The sequence below is a fragment of the Gavialis gangeticus genome, unplaced genomic scaffold, assembly GCF_001723915.1.
Source record: "Gavialis gangeticus isolate Ggan-Ray unplaced genomic scaffold, GavGan_comp1, whole genome shotgun sequence".
In the NCBI taxonomy this organism is placed as follows: Eukaryota; Metazoa; Chordata; order Crocodylia; family Gavialidae; genus Gavialis; species Gavialis gangeticus.
The window spans coordinates 5,979,186-6,003,208 of NW_017728994.1; the positions used below are offsets into that span (position 1 = coordinate 5,979,186).

At 38.4% G+C, this 24,023-nt stretch overlaps 1 protein-coding gene across 15 annotated transcripts in view; it reads left to right on the plus strand.

Moving 5' to 3' along the window:
* Window positions 1-24,023, plus strand: part of LDB3 (LIM domain binding 3) — a 233,176-nt gene that overhangs the window by 141,219 nt on the left and 67,934 nt on the right. For 7 of the 15 annotated variants that reach the window (XM_019502234.1, XM_019502228.1, XM_019502235.1 and 4 more), the window contains exons 7-9: window positions 7,712-7,726; window positions 14,240-14,409; window positions 15,839-15,875. In XM_019502234.1, coding sequence (XP_019357779.1) covers window positions 7,712-7,726; window positions 14,240-14,409; window positions 15,839-15,875 — 222 coding nt within the window. Of the gene's footprint in view, window positions 1-3,201; window positions 3,406-7,711; window positions 7,727-14,239; window positions 14,410-15,838; window positions 15,876-19,773; window positions 20,735-24,023 lie in introns of those variants that run through there. The other 8 variants (XM_019502238.1, XM_019502239.1, XM_019502243.1 and 5 more) reach the window with 4 other exon arrangements.

Genomic DNA, 24,023 nt, shown 5'->3' on the forward strand with positions numbered 1-24,023 from the left:
GATTTGGCTTAATTAGAACAGTAGGATGGAGCCCCATTTTTCTAAAAGATTGGTAAAATTGTTTCAGTTGCACAATTCCAAAACAAAAAATCACTTGTGTTTATGGGACTGTAGTCATCCTTGAGACCTCAAGCCTTTTTGCAAAGTGTAAGAACTGCAGTTGTTTTAAGTCAATTGCTCTGGTCTGCATTTTTAGACAGTTTCCAAAATATGACATGTTTGGTTAACTAAAGATAAATTGATGACCCTACACAGTCACTCCTGGTTCTTAGATATGGAAGTTCTTTGATAGGAGAAAGGAGAACACAATTCTTAATCTCAACAATCTACAAATTCCAAACTGTTGTCTCATGGCTTAATGCATTACAAGGGTAAAAGACGACATTACTATAACAAGGTATGAGCGTGTTAAAAACAAAAACAAAATTGGGCACAACATGCAACTTCTCTCTCTTTCTCTTCATGAATTGCTCCATATAAAGCTGTTAGCAAAAGTAGTTTTATTAGGTTAATTGTGTGTTAATGAACAGACATTTAAAGTAGTGAAAACATATGTATAATTATGCTTTTTCATTTATGGTGAATGCATAATGCATCCTTTCCCCCCTCAAAATGTCTATGCATGTATTACACAGCTCTGATTGCAACATGGCATGCGTTTCTTCCTTCTGCATGCTGCTGTTAATGTTCTTTTAAAATATTTTGGCATACTACACAATTCTCTCTCCTATTATCCTTCCTACCTAAGGCATCTCACTGAACAAAAGACTGTTTTAAAGCAAAGTAAATGGAATCCACTGCCTGGGAGAGCAGATCAGGTCTGATATCCAGGGAACTTTCCAGTCAATTAGTTGATAAGAGTCTGTACAATTTGTAGGAAGAGATTTTTTTCCTGGCTTTTTTACTTCCCCTTGTCTGAGGGTTGGGGTGCATGTTGTATCCATGGAAACAAACTGTGTCCACCACCTTTGGACCTCTGAAGATGGTGACTCCTAGAAGGCAGGACTTGTTATTAGTGGCCGCGTCTATACATGCATTAACACGCTTTAGTTAATGAGCATTAATTCTAGTACTTCCATTACGAGGTACTAGGAAAATACGCACTAAACTGTCTTAATGTGCATTAACTAAAGAGCACAGGGCATTTATTCACATACTTTTGTCCCATGATGCACCAGAGATCCACCCCTTCAGAGCAGATTCAATTAATCGAGTCTGCTCCACATGTGAGCTGATATGAACTGTGCTATGCTATGTGCAGCAAAATGCGCATCAGCGTGCAGAAAATGGTGGCAGTGTGCTTTTCAACTAAAGCAACTTCTATGCGTTTTAGTTCCAAAGTGCATCGCTGCCATTTTCTCAGTGCTGACTTGCATTTCGCCGCTTATACAACTGCAAGCATCACAGCGCTAGGCGCTTTTTGAAGCGCCCAGCTCTGCAGTGCTTGTATGTGTAAAAATGCCCATGGTTTTTAAGTGACAATGTTTATTAAACTATTTTAATGTGTATTAGCTAAATAGCACTTTAAGTGACACTTTAATGTGCATTAAAATAGGATAATGTGAATTAAAGCACACATGTAGATGTGCCTGTTGTTACCTAATCAGCTGGAACAGTTTCCACACTTTTAACACTAAGCTTGTCAGGAGGAGTGTTCTGACGTAACCATTTTTCACTGAAAAATCTTGGTTTGTAGAAATCAAAATTTATTGCAGAAATGTTTGGAGTTTGGTGAACTTCTGCTGAACCAAATTTAGTTTCAGCAGACATCAGAAACTTATTCTGGTTTCCTTCTTGCTTACCTTATGAGTAGTTTACCTTCTGTTTTCAGAGCCCATGATTCTAAGACAGCCTTTCCACATGGACTGTTTTGGTGTTGAGGAGTGTAGGGTATCAGGCTCTCTGTCATAGAGTCAGAAGTCTGTAAGCTTGGGAGACCATGATTCTAGGAAACATTCTTGGGGGCTAAGCTCCTGACTCAGCAGGAGGGTATGGGGAAATCTTGACAAAATGGGACAAAGTTTGAGATGGGAATTTTTTAAGCTGCTGTCTTCAAAGCAGAGAACCTAACAGTCCTGGACCCTCGGGTAGCAAAATTGAGATGGGGACTCCCAGAGTTTTGGACTCTTGTTTGAAGCCTGGAACGCTCCTAACCATAAGGTTGGCTAGGGCAGTCAGGAGCATCCAACTCTTCTTTCATTTTTGAAAAATTAAAACATACCTATTTTCTTTTCAAAATGCAAAACATTCATCATTTCTTTTTTTTTTTTTTTGTCGAGAAGTTGTTTGCTTCTAGTTTTGGTTGAACTAGAATGACTCCTTCACAGAACCTGTTTTTTCTATGACTGGACATTCTGAATTTCAACAAACGTTAAGGTAGCATATAGTGTCTGCAGCACTCAGGCATGCCCCTGTTTTTTTGGCAGGTCTGAGGGGACAGATAAGGATATTGTACTAATGTTTTGCACAGGTTTCCCACAGGCTAGGTAGAAGCAGTTAGTTAAATGAAGATTTGAGTATAAAACAGTAACTTAAAAAAATTTAAGTAAATCATAAGAGGTATATCATTATACATCAAATGTATGTATGAGAGAGCCTGGACCTCTGAGTTCCATAACTGGCTCTGATACTGGACAGATTGTGGCTTTGGGTGTATCACTTGACCCGTGTGGGCAGTTTCTCTGCTGAAAAACTTTACCCACAATGGAGGTCATTATAAAGTGCAACTACCCCATGATACATGGCCTTTAATTGCCACCTTAACTATTATTTAGGAAATACAGAATCTAGCTTCAAGATGTGGTGACATTTTTTGGTAACCTTCACAGTTCCTGAACAAAAGTTTTGTAAGGATTAATTATATATTATTTGTGAAGTGTTGGAAGATTAAAAATGTTTATTAGTAAATATCACCATGATTAATTAACCATGTAAAAATATTATAACCCTCTAAATAGGAGAAATAGGCATCTACATCAATGCATTAAAACTTTCTAGAAGTTTAAAAGGCCCCTTTTAATTACATTACAAAATACGTGTTCTGTCTCTCTTCTGGTCTGTATTCAAGCTTTTGGGATGAGATGTCATGAGCACATGCACATTCCTCTGCTGTTGTTATATCTTTCACCTATTTTCACCCCTTTGTCTTTTCTTCCCCTTCTCTCTCTTCCCTTTGCAAAATTTACTCTCATATAACCCTAGCACGGAGTATGTGGAACGCTTCAACCCCAATGTCTTGAAGGACTCTGCCCTGTCTACACACAAACCTATTGAGGTGAAAGGCCCAGGTGGCAAAGCTACTATAATTCATGCCCAGTATAATACCCCAATCAGCATGTATTCCCAGGATGCCATCATGGATGCCATTGCAGGCCAGGCACAGGCCCAAGGTGGTGAATTTGCTGGGTAAGGTTATTTCCTTGTATGCATGACATCAAATAGTCCTCCTGTGCATGTACACCATTCCCTTCCCCTGATCCTTTTCTCTGAAGCATTGTATGTATGCAGAAGAATAGAGTTTAGTATTTCTTTCAAAGTTTGTGCAATGCAATTAATGCCTTTAAAACTAAAAGAAGGCAGGCAGTATAGAATTGAAAGTTTGTAATTCCCGTTTCAATATTTTTTCTAGAGTTGGGAGCCATAATGCCTAACAGAAATGCCATAAATCCCATAGGGTCATACACACATACGTGTGTGGTTGTATTTATGTGTATATGTATTGTGACTTGTGTACATAAATCTACAGGTTTCCCTCGGTTTTTGCAAGTTCTTTATATGTGAATTAACTCTTATGTAATGAGCATATTTAGACCCATAATTCATTATACGCGAAGTAAATTTACTCTTATGTGATCAGAATAGATGCCCCCCGCCCAAGCAGGTAAGTCTGTGGGTGGAGGGGAAAGGGCCATGGCCCCACTCACCCCAGCCCCAGCTGCAGTGGCCCAGGAGCAGCCAGTGCCAGGTGCCTGTGGCCGCTGGGCTGCACTGTGCTCCACAGGTCCACCCGTGCCTGGGCTCACCCCAGCTCCTGGGCTGCACTGTGCCATGGTGCAGGCAGCTGGTGTTGGCTACTCCTAGGGCTGCTCCAGCACAGGATGGGGTGAGTGAGGACAAGTGGAGCCCTGAGTGGCACCGGGTGCAGCACTCACCCCAGCCCCAGCTGCAGCAGCCCCGGGAGCAGCTGGCACCAACTGCCTGCACTAGTGCATGGCACAGCCCAGGATCAGAGGCGAGTGGGGACAGGCAGAGCACAGTGCAGCTCAGCAACTGCAGGCAGCGGGCGCTGGCCACTCCCAGGGCTGCTGCAGCTGGGGCTGGGGTAAGTGCCACTCTGTTCCCTCTGCTTTGCTGCCTTGTACAGCCCTGGCAGCAGAACCCCTCCCCTGCCCCATCCTTAGTCCCAGCCTCACTCACTCCCTCCCTCCCTCCCCACCATGGGAGCCTATCCCTATTTGTTGCATTGTAAAGTGGGTTCACTTTACGTGAATTAAATTTATGCGCCATTCTCTGGGAATGCATGTACAGCATAAATCGAGGGAAACCTGCATATGGTTCTTCCATGATGGCAATGGATGTTTTAAGGAGTGAGATGAATTGCCATCATTAAACAAAATCTGTCAGAAACATGTTTCAAAATACCCTATTATTTGGGTCATTTCCTTATTTAATGTCACATTTTGCCACCATTCATACTAGGTAATAACTTTACTGCACAAGTCTGCTGAAATATATGGGGCTAATCAGAGAGTTCAGTGTTATAATGTGTGGCACAATTTGGCCACCTGTATATGTTGCCTGAAGCAAAAAACATTGTCATTCCCATCCTGTCTCACTTAAGTGTAGTTATCCTTAGAGCTGCCTTGTTCAGTAGCATAAGCACCAGATTTGATTTACTGAAAAACTGTTAGAAACTGCTTAGAGCCATTTATTACCAATGGACTGTCTGTCTCCTCCAACTGATATGGATGCAGGTTAAACATGTGGAATGAGAAACACACACTCACCTGAGAACCAGGAAGCATGCAAACCTGAGAGGGGGAGATGTTTCTGGGGTGGGGTTACAAAAGTGAGCCATCAAATTATTGTTCTAAGGAATTAATTGCTTTATCACTTTGGTGTTTTGTTTTGTTTTTAAGTAGATATGCTATCTTTAGGCAACCTCTGTAATTTGGGTTCTGTTCTCAGTTACAAGGGTATATAGCCAGAGTATTTCCATGGACTTGAATGAGGTCTTCTGGTTTTCATACTGGTATAACTGAGAGCAGATTCTGGGTTTAGGTTTTAATGATATTCACTTTTGACCTCAGAAAAACGAGATGACTTAAGCATAAAAGTTGAAGTTATTCAATTATAATATATATTTTTCTATCACAATGCAAATGAATATCTACTTTGTATGCTTCACCTATAGTAAAAATATAAATGGGGAGGAGGATAACTATATATGGATAGTTATTATTTTTTATGATGTCTCTTATAATCTTTTAAGTGTAAATTTTGCATTGTTTACATAGCACAACATTCATGGGAAGACAGATGTTATGAGCATATAAAAGTGCAATATATGCATTTTTTTTAGTTACTGTTCCATTCTTTTAGAATGGAGCCCTCTGTTATGTTATCATCATTTAATTTTAAGTAACACTAATGTTATTTTCTAGAAACCTCTTGTTTAGGATTATTAGGAGCCTGGATATTTCACAGATGAGAAGACATTTCAGTTAAAAATGATCTTTTTGTAGGAATATGTATACCAATAAGAAGTAATAACTTTTGTCACCCTGGTTTAAGTTATATATGGGTGTCTTACCCGTCTCTATTGTCTTTGGCAATCAGATGGATGTTTCTGTATATGGAAAGCAGGATCCTCTATTGTTCTTAATAGGCACTTTCAATTTTTGCAGCACTGTACATTATCATTGCTTTTCTTAATGGTTCTATGGCTTTTTCAGCCCTGAGAAGTTTAATGGTGGTGTGCAAAAGGAATATGTAAACAGCCTATCTTGAACAAATCCAGCATAAAGGGACCAAAGGCATATGTTTTATGGAAACATGTTATACAACTGGATTGAAATGTGGTATCATCTAGGATCCTTTAGGCTATTTCAGTATCCTCAGCTTTACCTACAGTACTTCATAATTATGTTTTCTTCCAGTTTGTATTTCTCTTAGTCTCAAATCTAAAATATTCCAGGAGACAGAAAACCTTTCTTCCCTTAAAATTATTCTTATTCCAGCTTGAAATAAAAATAGGTAACAAGAAAATAACAACTTATTTTTGTCCTTTAATCATTTGGAATTCCAGCTTCAGCTACCTGAAACTGAGGGTCAGCTGACAGCTGGGATTCTGAAACTGCCCTAGAGAATGACCCAATTTCATAGACCTGCTCTTGTAAGAAGCATAGATGAACAGTGGGTTGGTGTGTACATGTCTTTTCAGGGACTTCTACATCAAAGCCTTTTGTCGCAGATAGAAATTATGCATTCTGGGTCACAGTTCAGGATGTGTGCTATTTTCCTTTCTTTACATAGACTTTTTTGCTGCTTTTAGGGCATACAAGTATAATTGCATGGTGTTTACTGGTTTAAGAAATGTTGTCTGTAGATAAGACTCAAAACTAGCTGGAAATTGCCAGTATCCATTCAACTATCTTTTGAGTCATTACCCTCAAAGGCATATAGATGCAGAACTCCCACTGGAGTCAGGGCTTTGCTCTTTAATATAAGGGACATGGTCTTCTAAAAGAAACTTCAAAAGCTTATTCTTCCTGGGCCAGAGTCTGCAGTCCTCAGTCAGGCACTGTTTGTGCTCTGGGCAATTTCAGGTCTCGCCTAAGGAGGACTCATGAGATCTTGATCCGATGTTCAAGAACTACTTTCCTTAATAGCATGTATTGTACCTGTCAGTATGTATCTTCAGAATTATTTAAGCAAATATTTTTACAATAGCAGCCTAAGTCTAAGAAGCATCACATGGATTTAATGGATAAAAATTGCCTTTAAAATGGTATGCTATAAGTTATTGAATAACACACTTTTCTTCTGAAACCTGATACTTCTCTCACACTGAAATAAATGAAGGATTAACCCCCTTGATCCCCACTGAATCAGTAGATCATACCAGTGTGAACCAGTGTTAAGTGGCAGATGAATTGGAGCATGACTTTTTCCTATACAGCAGAACTTGTGGATGAATGATATGGACCAAACAAATTAAGTCTGTAATCTTTAGGTTTATTTCTCCCATTGAAGTAAATGGACTTTTGCAGGGTCGCAAGTCTGTATGCCTTGATTGCAGGATCAGGGATTTGCTCTTGACAAACTGTTTGATTTTCTTTCAAGCTTCCCTGAGTATAATCAGAACTATGAAATAACTCCTCTGGTTTTATAAGAGCTATGTGCAGCCCTATGCCTTTCTTAGAATACATTTTTCTCTGTAGAATAGGAAACTTTAATCTTGTCTTGAAATTATTGGAGCAAACATGCTATACTTTCAACAAACAGAAGGCTTATTCTAAATGCTAATGTTGTATGTATTTACTTATGCTACCTTTTATTGATCATTTCTTTTCTCTTCTTTTTTTCTTTTATTCATTCCCTTTTCACTAATTTCTGATACTAACATTACTCTTTTGCGTGCATCACAACTCTCGCTAATGATGGGCCCTACACAATACCTTTTGTTGCATTTTGACCATATGACTCTCAGTGAATCTCCATTGGCGTAAGTAGATCCATATTTCTAACTAGCAGAGTACAGAAAGGCAGTGCATGTGTGTACTGTAAAGGGGTTCACTTTTTTCATAGTGATATGGAGGCATTTTATTATATATTAGCCCTTTTAACAAACTGGTGTAAAGTCATACAATACAAATTGTAACACATGCCCAGGATTGTACCATTCAACTGTTGAGCATGTGGAATCTCTTATTTAATAGATGGCACACAAATAGGATCTATCTGGTGCAGTTCAAAGCAAACATCTACTGTAACGTATCAGAGCACCAGTCCATTTTGTTCTTCCTGCTGAGGAGCCCAGTACTTGATGCTTGAGGAAAAATTGCCCCTTCCAGAAATCCCAGATAAGATGAGAGAACGTCCATTAAGTAAAAGATGGAGATAAGAATGTTATGAATGTTGTAATAGGGGAAAATCTGTACTATTGACATATTTTTCTTAGAGGATGGAAAAATTGATTAGTAGTAAAGGCCTACATCTCACACACACAAGTATGTGCCTTTAACTGTATAAATGACATAAATGCAATTAAACGAGAGCTGAGAATCAGCTCTTGCTGTGTTGTATAAAATACATGGCCTCACTCCACTGATTTCTTTGGTGCTACCAGCCACAGTTCTTTTCTTAAATAAGGTTTCTTCCATTTTGCATCTTATACTTCAAAGGGTGTTTAGAAGTGAAATAATAATTTATATTTATCTTTGTGGATTAGAGATGCATCTCTAGTGAGCCATTATTCCTTGCAAGATATGTCCAAGACTACAGTCTCCCTTTGACCTTAAATAACAAGCTGCTGTGGAAGCTTTGCTACATGAACTAATGTACAGCCATTAGCTTGCTTTTTGAAGAGTGACTTATAAGCCCAACAACTGAGTGAGAGCTGGGCTTCATCCAGCAGAGTAGTGCTTTTATTGTGATGAGTTGTCAGATCTAGATAGCTCTCTAAATAAGCAATGCTCAGAACTCCAGCCTGCTTGCACACCATTCTTTTTTGAGTTTCATAGGTTTTTTTACTTAGTGATGGTCCACTTCCCCTAGTAGATTAAGTATGTGCTTTTAATAGTTCTTTTATGTTTAGACACGAAAGCAAACTTCATACTTTTAAGACAGTCTGATCAGAGAGAATTGTAAAGTCTTGGCGATCGATTGGACTACATTTGTTTGCTAATGCTATTGGTTTTAGTCTTTAAGGCATTGCTTTTGCTTCCTGTAATATGCTGACTATTTTGAACACCAGTTTACAGTGAAAGCTGAAGATATTAGTTTGCTGATTCAGGTCTGAAATAAGCTATTTATTCCTGCTAAAGCCAAGTTATTTTCTGCTAAAATGTGAAAATAACTATAGAAACAGTAATAGTAAATAATGAAACAAATTCTGAATGAGCCCAACTCCTTTAGTCTTAATTCTCCACAAAGAATTCCACTCCACACTTTTAAACTCCTCTTTGGCATAAGATTAAATGAGAGGATGAGGAATGGTAAGATATATTGTTGGTGGGTTCAAATTCCAAATATGAAGGGTATGGTTTCCATTTGAGAGATAATTCTAATGATGTTACGGCCCTGGAACACTGGTTAGGCTTCTATAGCAATGAAGGAAAAGTATTACCATATATTTTTTCATCAGGACAGTTTCTAGTCTTATTATTTGAAATCACTGGCATCAAAGATTATATAAAAAGGGTCATGTTGTTCAATGTAAGCATATTATATTGTCAAGGAAAGCATTCCGGCAGTTATTTACACTGGAATTATTAAAACTTCATGCCAGAACTTAAAAAAGTAGCAAAGTTGTAATGTCCCATCTTTACACTGCTCTTGTTCTTTACACTCATGTTGCTGTTTTTTAACTCATTATATACTAAGAACCAAGAGTTGATCTTTATAAGAACACATATTTGTGTTTCATGTTCATTTCAGCAGAACCTCTTTCAAAAGTCATTAAAGGAATATTGGCCAACTTTACTTCTCATATAATTACACATAAATCCAGTGACATCTGGTCACTCATAGTGCAACACCTAACACTATGAAGGGACTTAATCTGCTTCGTTAAGTGAAAAAATAAATTAATCAACCTAATGAAACCCTAGCTTTTTACAGCAAATGAAAATGGTTGATACTTTACAATCGCTCACAAAATATTGTTCATTTCAATAACTGTTTTTTTGTTAATAATTGAAATTCAGGTGCCATCTATTCAATAGTCATAAAGATGCACTATCCTACTTCATAGTTATTCAGCCGGATTTTTTTTTAAATCAGGAATCAAACTGGGAGCCTCTTACTAAGTTATTATTCAGGCATTAGTTACCCAAGTAAAGATTAAATTAAACTCGAGTAAAGACTTTAGTAGGTAGTCTATATGTTTACTATAGCTGATAATGAAGTGGAAGTAATAATCATCTCATTCTTTATTTAAATAGGTTTAAACTGTTTCTATTTTGATACAAATCAAATGTGATCTGAATATAATATGCACAAAAATATTACTTTCTTTTAAAGTCTAATAAAATACACAAAGATGCAATGTGCAAACCCTGAAGATCATTTAACCACTTGGGTAGAATTGTTTTTCAGTAGTGTGCCTTTTTCAGTAGTATGCACATACACACACATGCCCATGCATAGAAAAGAACTTGAAAATAAGGGAAAGGTGTAGTAGATTGCTGAGCTTTCATTATCTCCATTATCAGGTTTTCTGGAAGAGTCAAGATTCCCATCTAAGTTTATGGAATGACATCACCAGTGGTGCTTTATATTTTACACTGCCATTCTAAATGACTGGCTCATATATCCCAGATAATGGCATGTTACATAAAAGACAGAGTTGGAACTATTCTAATACATTATACTCAGCTATATAACATAGTTTGATGTAGTGAAGTACTTCTCTCCGCAAGGAGAGGTTAATACCAGACACCATTTCCTGTTTTGATTGTCTACTGTAATAATATTAATATGCCATGATACATGTTGCCAATCTGGAATCCCTGACCCAGTCTCTACAGCTGGACAACCACATCTGAGCTAATGGGAGTTTCTGTATTTACAGTTCAATCAAGTTTTTTGTAAATCAGTTATAAGAACAAAGCCGCTTAGCTTGAGTATTCAGCCTAATGAACCGGGCTGTCTGTCCATGACCCAAATGCCAATGTTGCCACAATAGTACATTTCTGATAGCTGATGTACCATCTACCTACTAGATGTACTACCCACTATCCATCATTTGACAGCTGTGAAATTTACCATGAGACAGAGCAGTATTTTAAGCTCCAATGGGATTAAACTAAAAGGCTGGGGATAGGAAGTTAATGAACTGTTAGCCAGCAATAGGTAGTCAGTCATCCAGTACGTTAAAAAAAGGCAAAAGACGTTGCTTGTGAAGTCAATAAAGAAATGAACACAAAATACAGTTGAAAACATGAAAATTGTGAAACCTGTTGAGAAGCCTTCACAAAATCCTTTTCAAAGACTCAAGTTTGTTTATTGTTTTGGATTTCATGCTAGAAATATAGTAAACTCTAGGTAATTCACCTGTGAGTTAGTTTGCCTTTTTGGTTCAATTTGTCACGGCTTTGAATTCCTAGATACAAACTCTTACCTTTCTTCCCTCCCCCAATTAATATTTCCTGATAATTGGTCAGCACTGGATAATTTGTAAATACCTTGGACTAGTGAATTAACCAAGTCTCATTATAAATAATAGTTTGACTGGGGAGCTGCGACAACTGAATGATCCCAATAACACTCTAATTTCTATTAACATTACAAAATGTCTTTATTAGCCCTTATACTAAAGCTGTTTCTATTTTAAGGAGATGTAAGGCTGGGTTCCATTGTGCCATGATGTCCCTGTCCTCTGTCAGGATTCCCTTCAGAGCTTGGGTGAGGGAGGGATGTAGCTTACAACAGGACCATTTCCCTTTTTAGTCTTCCTCTGTGCTTCCATAACCCTCAGTTTTTCAAGATTATAAAGAATGATGCTGTAGAAAAACTGTTAAGCTAGACAGAAGAAAAGGAAGAAGTGGGATGTGGGAATAGGAGAGGAAGGGGAGAGAGAGCATCACTGCATCTTCCTGACTGACAGATTTTGCCATGTCATTTTTTGCAGGACTTGCACAGAAAGACACCCTCCATTGACTTAATCTACTTTATTTGCCCATTGTGTTATGATGTTCAGGAGAATGAGAAATTTAAGTTGTATCCTGTCAGATTCTGAGGAAAGGAAAAAGTGTGGTTTAAGTACAAATACCCCCATTGGAAAGCAATCTAAAGGACATGATGTGCAATAGGGGTGTGCAGAGCAGGCCCTATTCGATTCGGAGTTAGATTTGCCCTGAATCAGGGAGAGTGATTCAATTCATTGATTTGGATCACGGTTTCTGATTCGATTCAGCCAAATCCACATCTGAAGATCTGATGCTGCTTCGGAGAATCAGCGATTTGGACATAGACACAGCTTTAAAAGTTTTTTCTACATACCTTGAGGTAGCACAGCTTGTGATCACTGCAGTGTTGGGGCACATGGAGCGTCCCACAGAAGTGCAGGGGGGCCCCTGGCATATTCCCCAGTGGACCCAGAAGTGGACCGGAAATGGTCCACTTCCAGGTCTGTTGCTGAGCACACTGAGGAGCCCCCCATGCTTCTGTGGGACATTCCATGAGCTCCAGCATTGCAGCACTCACAAGCCCCTGCTACCTAGAGGTACATAGTAAAAACATTTAAAGCAGTGTCTATGTCCAAATCTCCAAATCTTTCTGAATCTCTCCGAATCAATTTGGAGGGTTCCAATTCAATTTGGAGAGATTAAAGGGTTGTCTGATTCAATTCAGATTTGGAGATTCAGCCACCAAATCAGGCCAAATCTCTGCCATATTGAATTGGGGACTGAAACGTCGTATAGCCCTAATGTGTAATATACAAGTGTTTCACAGGTACCAGAAACTGAAGTAGGGATTAATGGAATGCTTTAGTACATGCAGTGTATCCAGACCCCTTGTAAAATATTTCACTGTTGCATTAGCAGATGCAGATCCATTGTCATGGCGCATATTATGCAAGGCTAAAGCAGGGATGCCTGTCAATAGTAGATAGCTGCTGCCCTGGGCACTAGGAATTGGCATTGTTTTTCAGTGTGATAAATGTCATTATTCTTCACAAGTTATCATATAAATAGGGACCTGCTGAATTCAGGGTGGCTGCCCCCCAATTTCATATGCTGAGCACAGTGCTAGCCTGGGTACCCACCATTTTCACAGTGAAGCATGCTGCCTCCTTCACAAACACACCTCTGATTGGCCGAGGGGCCACAGATGGCCATCTGTCAACCTCCAGGAAGGCTGGAACTTCCAGGGCCCTTTGATCAGTTAGAGGTCTGGGGGGCTGAGGGAGCGCCGCACCCCTATGAAAATCTCCTCTCCCTTCCTCCCCCCATGCTTCAGGATGCCAGGGCTTTCTGCCCTTTTCTATTTTTGCAGCATTCTCTTCCCTGCTCCTCCCCCTGCAACTTATTGCCAATTTCATGCCTTTTCACAGTCCCCATACTTTTCCCTGGATGACCAAATCCACAGTTTTTGTGCAAATCATGAATTTGGTAGGTCCCTACATATAAATGCTATTTTGGCTTTTTCTTGATTCCTTTTGGTCTGTAAGACTATGAGGTTTTGGGGTTGTTGTTTTTTTAATTATTTTCTATAGGTCTTATCTGCAAGGTGGTATCTTTCCATATAGGAATTTTGAGCCTTATTTTGAGAGGCAAGTTTTATACCAAGTGGCTTTTCTGATTCCCTGTACTTTACACCATGGAGCTCACTGAACCATATAGCTCTTAATATTTAAAATAGCCATTTCTCAATTTTCATGAAGTTGAACATGGTGCTTGCAAGGCTCTGTGGCATAGCACATTAAAAAAGTTCCAAAAATCATTCACTTCAAAAATAGATCTTGTATTTAGAGGAGCCATGGAGCCAGGTTATTACATGACTGCACACATCATCATCAGTGTAATGTGTCTGTTGCTCTATTAATATTTAATTTTAACTGTGCACTATGCAAAAGCTAAGCTCTTATGGGAAAAAAAGCTATTAAATTACTGTGTCTGCTTCCAGTTTGCATCATGAACCAAATAAGAGCTTAGCTCAATTGCTGTTATGTGGTGTCATGAACATTTGTTGGTGGGTGCATTTGTAGTTGGGTGCTCAATATAACTTTGTGGTTGCATTGGCTTAGGGATCATGGACAGACTACTATATCCATTGACCAAAAGGCACACATGCTGGTTTGAAGAAAAATAATGATTTTTTAGACAGTGTAAGCTAGAATATTCTTGACTCCCATATTTTTTGATCTACTATAGGTTATTTGTTATTCAGAAAAATGGAGGTATGGGATTTTTCTGCTGCTTGTTTTTGAAGAAAAACCATAAGATGATGGTGGGGAGAAGTGGGGTAAACCCAGCAAGTGCTGTTTTATAATGCATGTCTCTCTACATTGCAGTACACTTCCTGTTAAAGATCCTCATGTAGACAGTGCTTCTCCAGTGTATCAGGCTGTGCTTAAAACTCAGAACAAGCCTGAAGAAGAGCTCGAAGACTGGAGTCGCCGTTCTGCCAATCTACAGTCAAAGTCTTTCCGCATCCTTGCCCAGATGACAGGAACGGAGTACAGTAAGTCAAGCAGCAAAAAAACAAACTTGGATTTCAGATTTATGCCTGTTGACTTCCATAGTTGACCCCCTTCCTACAGTGATCATCTCCAATATGGCCTAATATCACAGGAGCCTGAATCTTAGCCCAAGGAGATGCTAAGAAACATAAATGCTATGTATCATGTTCCTTTGTATAAAGCAAATCCTTTGAGCACCCAGATTCTGTTATGATAAGGACTAATACATTCAACACAACCCTACAGCATAATTAGTGAAATGGCCCAGTTCTCAGGGAAATAAGCTAATGAGCTGCTGATTCACTTAAAGAGGAACAAACAATTTAGCATCAGTTACAATATGCTCCTACATGATGAGCTGAAACCAGGACAGCCTGAAACTTCAGGTTTAATGTACATATGATTTCCAAGCAGCCCTATTACCTAGATAATATCCTACATAAGACTCTGCCCCCATCATTGGCACAAAAGTTTCCATGTTTGCTGTCCATGGAATTCTTTTATCTGATCGTCAGGTACTCATTCCATATCCTACTCCTGATTTAGATAGCTTAGAGTTTGGGGAAGTCTATTACTTTTTTATCCCATAATTGGAAAGCAGGCACCATTTCCCCAGTGTTTTCTCTTCATTTTCTCTGCGTGAGAAGAGAGCATCCAATTACTTCCTTGTGATTCATCTTCCATGATCCTAACAGACTGTGGATTGGCTGCTAATATGCGACTGCAAAAGTAGTTTAACTGCAGTTTCCCTTCTACTACCTGACTCACTCAACGCATCTACACATGCTATTAATGCAAAGCAATAAACTCTGGTGCATGTCACGCCAGAGTTTATTGCTCCCAGGCACTGCGTCTTCATGTGTGCCAAGAACCGCAGCACATTGAGCCAGGTCAGAGTAGCCCCAGCTGTCAGGGGGCTTGTGAGATCAGGCTGCCAGCCCAGAGCTGCTCTGACCTAGCTCAGTGTGCTGCAGAGGGGCTGGCTGTGGCATGAGCATGCTTCAGTGCAGGACTAGCCAGCAGGCAACCCCCACACTGAAGCACCCTTGTGCCCCAGCCAGCCTTGTCAGTGTTTACACATGCATTGCTGCATAGTAAAGAACTCTGCAGCAGGATATTACTTGTATTTACAAATACTAACCTGCAGCAGAGTTAATTAGTTTCCTGTGGCCTAATAGGGCTGCACATGTAGACACAGAGACTTTACTGCAGACCTAATTAGGCAGCTCTGTGGTAAATGTCTCATGTCTACCCACTGACACTGATACTGAAAGCCACTGATTACATAATGCATTGCTGCGAGGCTGTCATGTACATCTCCTTAAATGAAATTTACAGTGATATTTTTGGTTAACCTGCTATTGGACTCTACAGTAGCCCTGAGTAGCACAGAGGAGATTTTTGTTAAATAAATCATTTTCTCCTCTGCAGTGCAAGACCCAGATGAAGAAGCCCTGCGGAAATCAAGGTAGGCAACTAGCAGGTGGCACAATAGCCATCTTCTTACTGATAACCTGGCCTAATGCTCTTAAATGGCATTAATATGAAAATACACCACTTTATTTTTTTTCCTTAAATATTCTAACGCTTTTACTTGAAAATCACTACAATGTTGTTTGCAAGAAGCACCAAATTGAAAGGGTAACAAAGTGGCAAATAGGATAGAGAGCAAAATTTTTGAGGCATGTACTCAGTCATGCAAGCTCTTTACACACAGACTTCAACTGGTGAGCTTTGCAGAATGGGTTCACAGGTCTTATGTGATTTCATTAAATTCTGTAACTAGATGAAAATATATTTGGTTGTGGTAGTGTTGAAATTTAATGAGCAATTTATTTGGATGACCCTGTGATTGACACTTGATTCAGATGAAATGATACAGTAAAGGAGTTGTTTCTGATCGTATAATGGAATCATTATCACCATAGTATGTTTTAATACAAAACAAAAAAAATTGGGTACTTTTCTTGGATAATGCACAGTATGAGGGTACAGGACTGCTTTTGCTACTGGAGAAATGTATGTGTCCATTTTCAGCTGTTCTACCAATAAGGCTGAACATATTTGTGTTATTAGGGATGGTTATGATAATCTGGTCTTTGTTTATTACATAACAAAGATAATAGCTTTTACTTAGAGAATCCCAAAACTAGTTCAATAACTTTTGGTTAAACTAGGCTTTCAGCCTTCATACATTCTATTAACATACCTGAGCTTGTGTTAGATATTCTAAGCAGCTTGCTGGGTTTGTGGTATGCCCAGTATCTAGCCCACTCCATTTAAATTTTGCTACAATTAAATGACTTTTGTGCTGGTTTTGAACTTTGGACTCTTGTATGCTTCGGGGTAGGTTATGTACATGAGTTTGTAATTTACAGTTCAAATCCAACCAGTAACATTCTCACACTTGGTATGTTTGCCATCTATTTTCCATTGTAATTCATGACAGGTGCATGTATAAATTCCTGCACATCAGTTAAGAGATTATACCCCCCACCTTCCAGGAACTGATTCTGTCCTCAGATGTGGAAATACAATTCCCACTAATTTTACTGTGCATTGTATTCTAAATGCAACAAGCACATAACTGAGTTCTCTTAATTTACAGTGAAACACATCCTGTTTGCCAGGCAAACAGCAGGTATAAAAAGGACTTTCATTAGGACCAAATCTACTTGTGGATGAGATGCCTGATTCCCATGCATGACTGTAGGGGTTCGAATTTTGCCCTTACAAAGATGTTCTATAAATAGAAGATGCCTTTAGAAAAGGCTCGATGCTGAAAATAAAACATGGTATCAGAAATATTTTAAAATAACAACATGTCAATAATGTATAAGCATATGTACTATAAATTGCATATTTTATCTGATGCAATTTAAAGTACATGATGATATCCCTTGTGTATTGTGTGTTGTCAGCCTTGCGCACTGCACTTTTGATGTATCCTTATGTGTTATATTTTATAAGGAAATAATAACACTGAATATTCTCAGTTACTGGTGAATATTAGTCAAATAAAGAGCGCTTTCATGTTTCATTTATTAAAAATGCTGAAGGGAACGTAAACTGGGACGTTACAAATTTGCTTGATACTGTCTTAGGGCCCTGTGCTCTGCTCTGGTTACTGATACAAAGAAGTTGTACCAAATCTGGCTTTGGCAGGGGTGGAAAGAGGAAGTGCAATTTGTAGACTACATCCATTTAATTCTGCCTTCTCACCCCCAGTCCAGCAAAAGAAACCCTTCCACAGTGTCCTAATTATAAAAAACTTGGAAGCAGGGATAGGGCATTAACTAAGCCCTGTCCTAGCTTGCAGCAGTATAAATTACTACTGATAGTCAGTAACTGTCACTTTTTACCCCTAGCCCTAGGGTGAAACCCTGGGTGGGTTCTTAGGGAAAATCAAGGGCACTGAGACATTCTGGATCTCTGGGTCCAACATAGCTAGCCTCATACTGTTCTGGCAAGTCTTGCATTGCACACTTCCCCTGAGTCCATTGTTTTGGACTCTACCAGATTGCCCTACCCCATCCCTGGCTAAAGAATTCTATATATTTTCTGTAAGTTGAAGTGACAGAATTCTCTTATAATAGAAATGTTTGCACCAGAATTATTTCATTAATTTCTCCCTTATTCCTCGTGCTTTCCCCTCTCTTCTCTGTATTTCAACTCTGTTTAATATGGACAATAATCAAGCTTGAGCTCTAATAAATCTGTGGAATTCTTTTAAACACCTTCACAGAAGGAAAAAAAACAAGTAATTTTCCTTGCTGGGGATTCTGGTAAATGGTAATATTTGCTTCTGGGGTTTCATTCCTATCTTCAGACTCACTAACATATACTCTAAAAAGCCCATAGTGTGCAGGAATTTTCCGGGGGGGGGCGGGACTTCACTTAATGTGTGTGTTAGGTAGCGCTCTTTCTTGCTTAAATTACTCCAACTGCCAAGGTACCTGTAGGTCCTGTAAGGAATTTTTTTATCTAAGGTTACTACTTGCTATGGAAACTTTCCCTTGCATTGGGATTTTTATGTATTTTTTCTTGAAAAACTTGATTAGTAGTTTGTCTACTTCCAGTCAAACAGAAGTGTCTTGACTTAATACCCTTCTCTGTGTGTAGATGGAGGGGTAGGTCCTCAAAGCACAGAGATTTCCTAAACTTCATGGCTATCCTTAAATACAGCTGGGGCTACCCAGCTTGCAATTGCAACATCCCACCTAGCGATATTCTGAATCTTTTAATTTTTGATAAACATGCAAGGGAAAAAAGAAGTCAGATATCAAAATCATCCCTTAGCTATGTTATTTGTATCACCTTAAGCAATTAGAAACTGAAGAATTTGAAATCTTGTGTTTGTTGCCATTCATGCTGTTTGTTTGCGCTTTGTTCTGTCTGGAGAGTGGAATTATCATGGTCTGCTATCTTCTGTTTGTCCAGCCATTTTCACTTCTTGGTTCTCTTGCACTAACACAGTTATGTTGTGTTTCAGCACTGCAGGAGAAATTAACTTGTTTGCAGTAAATCAAATATGTGCACAGATAATGTGAACATTTCATACGTCTCTCTTCCTTCATCTTTCCTCCCTTCTCCTTATCTCCCTATTTCCTTTAAAATCTAAAATAAAATCCTGGATCTTAACTACAGGGTAATATCCAGAAAATATCCAGTCCTGAAGCAACCCGGACTGTGAGGGGTTGAATACCATCATCTCATGTTGAAAGTAAAGTGTGTCGGGAGCACTTACAAATTGGAAGGAGGGGATAAACACAACCTAGAATTGTACCCCGGAAAATACTATGTTTTTTAATCTCATTAGACTAGAAATTTCTTTAAAGGTCAACATTTGTAGGATTTTCAGGCCCTCATTACTCAATCTCTGGTGACAGTGGAATGGGGATAAAGAAGAGTTGCTCAAATTTGAGGTTGATTGTCCTTATGAGTCAAGGTAGACTGACCTAGATATTACAGGATTGAAAATATTTGCAGTGATTTTGCTCTTGTACAGAACTGAATTTCTCTTCCTGCTCAGATTGAAAAATAGCTGCAAAGCTAATGGCAGGAAAGCAGTGAGATTATGCTCAAAGTTTCTAGCAAAAGCAGCCCTGTCAAATGAACTCCAAATGCGGGAATACAAATTTGTGTTTAAATTACACCTCAAAAGCACAAAAAACAAAAGCTTTCCATGCCTATGCTGAACGTGCCCAGACTACTGTTCACTGATTTGGGCAGTAACATAAATCCAAATAAATTGCCATTGCCCTAGTTTTAAGGCAGGGGTGTGATGGCCACATTCCCTAACCCCTTTCTTTCTTCCTCCTTTCTCTCTCTTTCTCTCTCTCTCTCTCTCTTTCTCCATGCCACAGGGAAAGGTTTGAAACGGAACGTAACAGCCCACGCTTTGCCAAATTGCGCAACTGGCATCACGGCCTGTCGGCGCAAATCCTTAATGTTAAAAGTTAAAAGCCCGCATGTAACAAACACATGTGCAAGACGTAATTACACTAAGGAATTAACTGCTGTACTGAGTTAGAGTCTAGGAGTATCATATATAAAGTAAAGACCTAACAGAGGGTTTTCTCTGCGTGCCTGTCTTTGATTGTTTTCTGTTGTTAGCCTAGTATCTCTCCACTGTCAAAAAAATAAAAATAAAAGCAAGCCAGCCCTCTTAATCTTCTTCATTGTACGGTGTATTTCTTTTGCCATTTGCTAAGTGAAATATAACCTTAAAACACTGATGAAGGAAAGGCATAGCTGTTTTACTTTCTTGCCATAAATAAAAAAAGAAATGGAATAGAGGTCATTGTCAGACTTTGTTTAGAAAGTGGAGAAATTATATTTTTCCATAGGGTATTGTTACTGTAAAGAAGATTAAGTTGAAGGTAGAGGGTTACAAAGGAAACTTATTGAGCCTAGCTTAAAAGTTTGCTAAATAAATTATATTTTTAGTTTGCCTGGTTAAATATTGGTTTTTTTTCAGATAAGATACTACATGTGATAAATTTATTTTTCTCGAATGTGCTGTATTATTAAACTCATCTCTGAAAACACTGCTTAATGCTTTCCATTTGAACCTAGAATTTGTTTTGAGAGACAGGTGGGAAAGTGGTATCTCAGGACCTGTGAAGGAAAGGGGACATTTTCTTAGGTGACTTAGGAGTATGAATAATATATAAGATACAGTCATGTACTGAGGCTTTTACAAGCATGTTGTAAGGTTTAGGCAAACTGTTGCCCATTCTGTATTGCTTTTGCTTTTGTTCCCATACTTTTTCTGTATATAGCAGCATGCTGTATCTGAAATAAAAGGATTTTTTAAAACTAAAATAATGATGTGACTGTTTTACAAAAGAACTTTAGTCTGAGAGGCAAAAACACCTTAAAATATCAGAGAGAGAGAGTGTTGTCAATTGGCCTTTCCTGTTGACCGTTATTCCTACCTGTCCTCAAAAGGGTCTGAATTTGAAGGCCTGATGTAGTTTTAAAAGAAAAAGAATAGAATACAAAAAATAAAGGACAAGAAGCAAACCAAACATGACATCCTGTATGAATTTTCTAGGGGGAGGCATAAAAGCAATTACACACTCTTTGATAAGCTGCATTTTCTGACAATATACTGTTCATATGTGTTCAATATAATGGTATTGTAGCCATTGCTAGTGTTTAGAATGGGGTGCTCTTTTTCCTCAGATATCTTGGAAACATCACAATGATACTTTTGTTTTAAAATCTCAAGCAAGTCAATCACACAAATCCAAAAACACTGCTGTTTTTGAGGACTCTACCATTTCTATTATGTACAGTTAATGTTCTCATGATCATCGGATCAATTTAAAAAGATGTAACTAATTACAAATTTGTGGTGGTAGTACTGTAAGAATTTGCAGTGTGCATCATCAACATGAATTGAAGCAAGGAGCTTTAGTACTAAATCACAGGTGTCTGCCATTAGAACTATTCTTTAAATTTGTAAGGTCCCTGTCCAACATCTGTTCACTTCTGCAAGCTTTGGATCAAGCCCTTAGCTGATAGCATTAGTTGTAGGCTAAATACTAGATCATTGTATTAAAATAAAATTCTGTTTCTTTCTTTCTTTCTTTCTTTCTATTTTTTGGTAGTTCCCACCCTCTGTTTGTAGTAGCCTACAACATTCAGTAAAACTTCCTTCCTGTCTTCCATGTTGCAGATCCTTATGCAACCTTACATAAGGTTACACCGTGGAAGTATGTTTTAAAAAATCTAGTTAAAAAACCCTTAGGAAAAGTATTTAAGTAAATATGGGCAGCAGCTTGTTTAAATATTCAGTAACTTTTTTTATGTACTCATCATGAAAATCCAATTAAAAAGCTTGGCATCTATGCATAATACAAATATCTGTTTAATAATTTTTATTTATGTGAATGCAAAATACCAGATTCTGTTCTCATTAATACCTATATAAATCCAGAGCAATTGCACTAAACTCAGGACAGATATTCTGGATTATTCAGGTGTCATTTCAAATATGAATCTTCTTCAAAATAAATGAAATTCTGTTAATATTTATGTAGGCTTTAAAACATCAGTAGTGTGTTTCATGTAGCTTGTTTTTATTGGCACGCGTTTCTAGGCAAAAATATTTCATGTCTAGTTTAAAGTCAAAATAATAAATTTCTGGATGATCAACACAGAAGGTAGTATTTTAATCTGAATAGCTATTTTATATGCTTAATACTTAACAATCCAAACACTGGTATATTTGTTTTAGTAGTACTGGTGTATGTCACTAATAATGAAAGATAATGCACAGCTTTCATCTGAGTGCTTTAGAACTAAATTAAAATATTGTGCCTGCAGTAGTCAGAAAACACAGGCTGGCCAGATTTGCAATTCAGTACAAAAGTAACTTAAGATGCAGTTGTTCACCTTTATCTTCTTAAGTGGACATATGAACTGTGTAATTATCAATGCCAGATTCAAAGCAGGCAATAATGCTACCAACTAGGAAAATAGATGTCCTCCTCTTACCTGGAACCATGCAGAAAACACAAGCTTAATGCTCTCAACATTTACCAGGGATTTAATTTCTTGAATATATTTATGGGGTTCAAAAAATTTAGAGAAAAATGTTATTTTTCAAAGGTTCACAAATGAAATTCTAGAGATCACTGATAATAAAGGCCATTTATTGGAAGATCAGTATTTCATCCCCATTGCAGCGTTGTTTCTTCCAGCTCTTTGCAGCTTTAGTGTCTTGTTCAGTTCAATTTAAAAAGATCCAACTGATGAGTTAAGTTCATAAATCAAGTTTAGGTTCAAAGCCACTAAGTCAACTTACACGCTAACTGATAATTTCACACTGGTTCTGCTGCTTCCTCAGCCTGGTCCTTCAGGCTTTCTCAATTACAGTAACATCTTCAAGACTCTTTTGTTTTGTCTAAAAAGAGCAAGTTTAGATCAGAGTAGAGTTTCGTACTCAGGACCTTATAAGATGTAACTCTTTAGAGAGGCACTTAGAGTGGTAGGCAACTATATTAGTCACAATATATTATGAAACACAATTGTTTGTTCTGTGGAAGTACACTGGTGATGATGCAGTGGCTTAGCTCCAAAGGACTGTCTTGTAAAAAAAAACAAAACAAAACAAAACAAAACAAAAAAACCCAGCCAAATAGTGAGATATAATGTGTATGTGGACAATGATACCACACCCACAATCTTGCCAGTAAAAGCCCAGTGTTAAGCATTTAATGAAGACACAGCAAAGGTGGTGCTACTAGGAAATCAAAACCAAAGGCCTTCCAGGTAAATCTGCTTGTCTGGGTATGACACAGGGAAATGCTCATTTTCTGCTGTGATCTAAGCCTGTTTGATCCCCACTAACCTGTTTCATGAATAACCTTGCCTTGCGCTCTTCTCAGATCTCCCCTGACAGTGACTCGATTCCTAAGGTATACTGAGTGCATGCATTGCATGTTGCGATGTGGCAAGTATGTATCTGTAAGAAACCAAACTGGAGAACTTGACCTCTCATGCTTCCTGCCTGAAGGGATAGCAAGAAAGGAGAGGCTCTGATATTTACTTTCCTTAACTATCTCTTTTCACACCTTGCCCACATGGGCGGGATTTTAAGCTTTTGCTATGAAGTAAGTCAATGGCGAGATCACTTTCTCTTGATCATGATTTCTTTATCATTGTATATGGAAAAGTGTGGGTTAGTATTTTTGTCAGCAGGGAGGGATGTAGGCACCATACTAGCATAGCTAAAAAATCCAGTATTTGTATACAGCAGGACTGCTGAGTGCATTCTTCCTTAGAAACTGCAGAGATCAGACATTGCTATGTAATCCTTAAACTTAGGTTCGTCCAAAAAAGTTTTAATTTTGAAATTTTTTTATGTAGTTGGCAACAGTCTCTTGCACTGGTCTTATTGACTGACACCTGCCACTATGGCCATAGGAATTGCTTGAGTATCTTTTGCCCAATTTTGCTATAGAATATTGCTACCGGTTAGTGCATATTCTACAAATGTATCAATTGTGCAGTTGCCCATCACCCCCTACCCCTCAGATATTGCGTAGCTACCTCTCATCTTGAAAATTATTTTACTCCAGTCCCCCTCCTAGTTGCAAAAAAA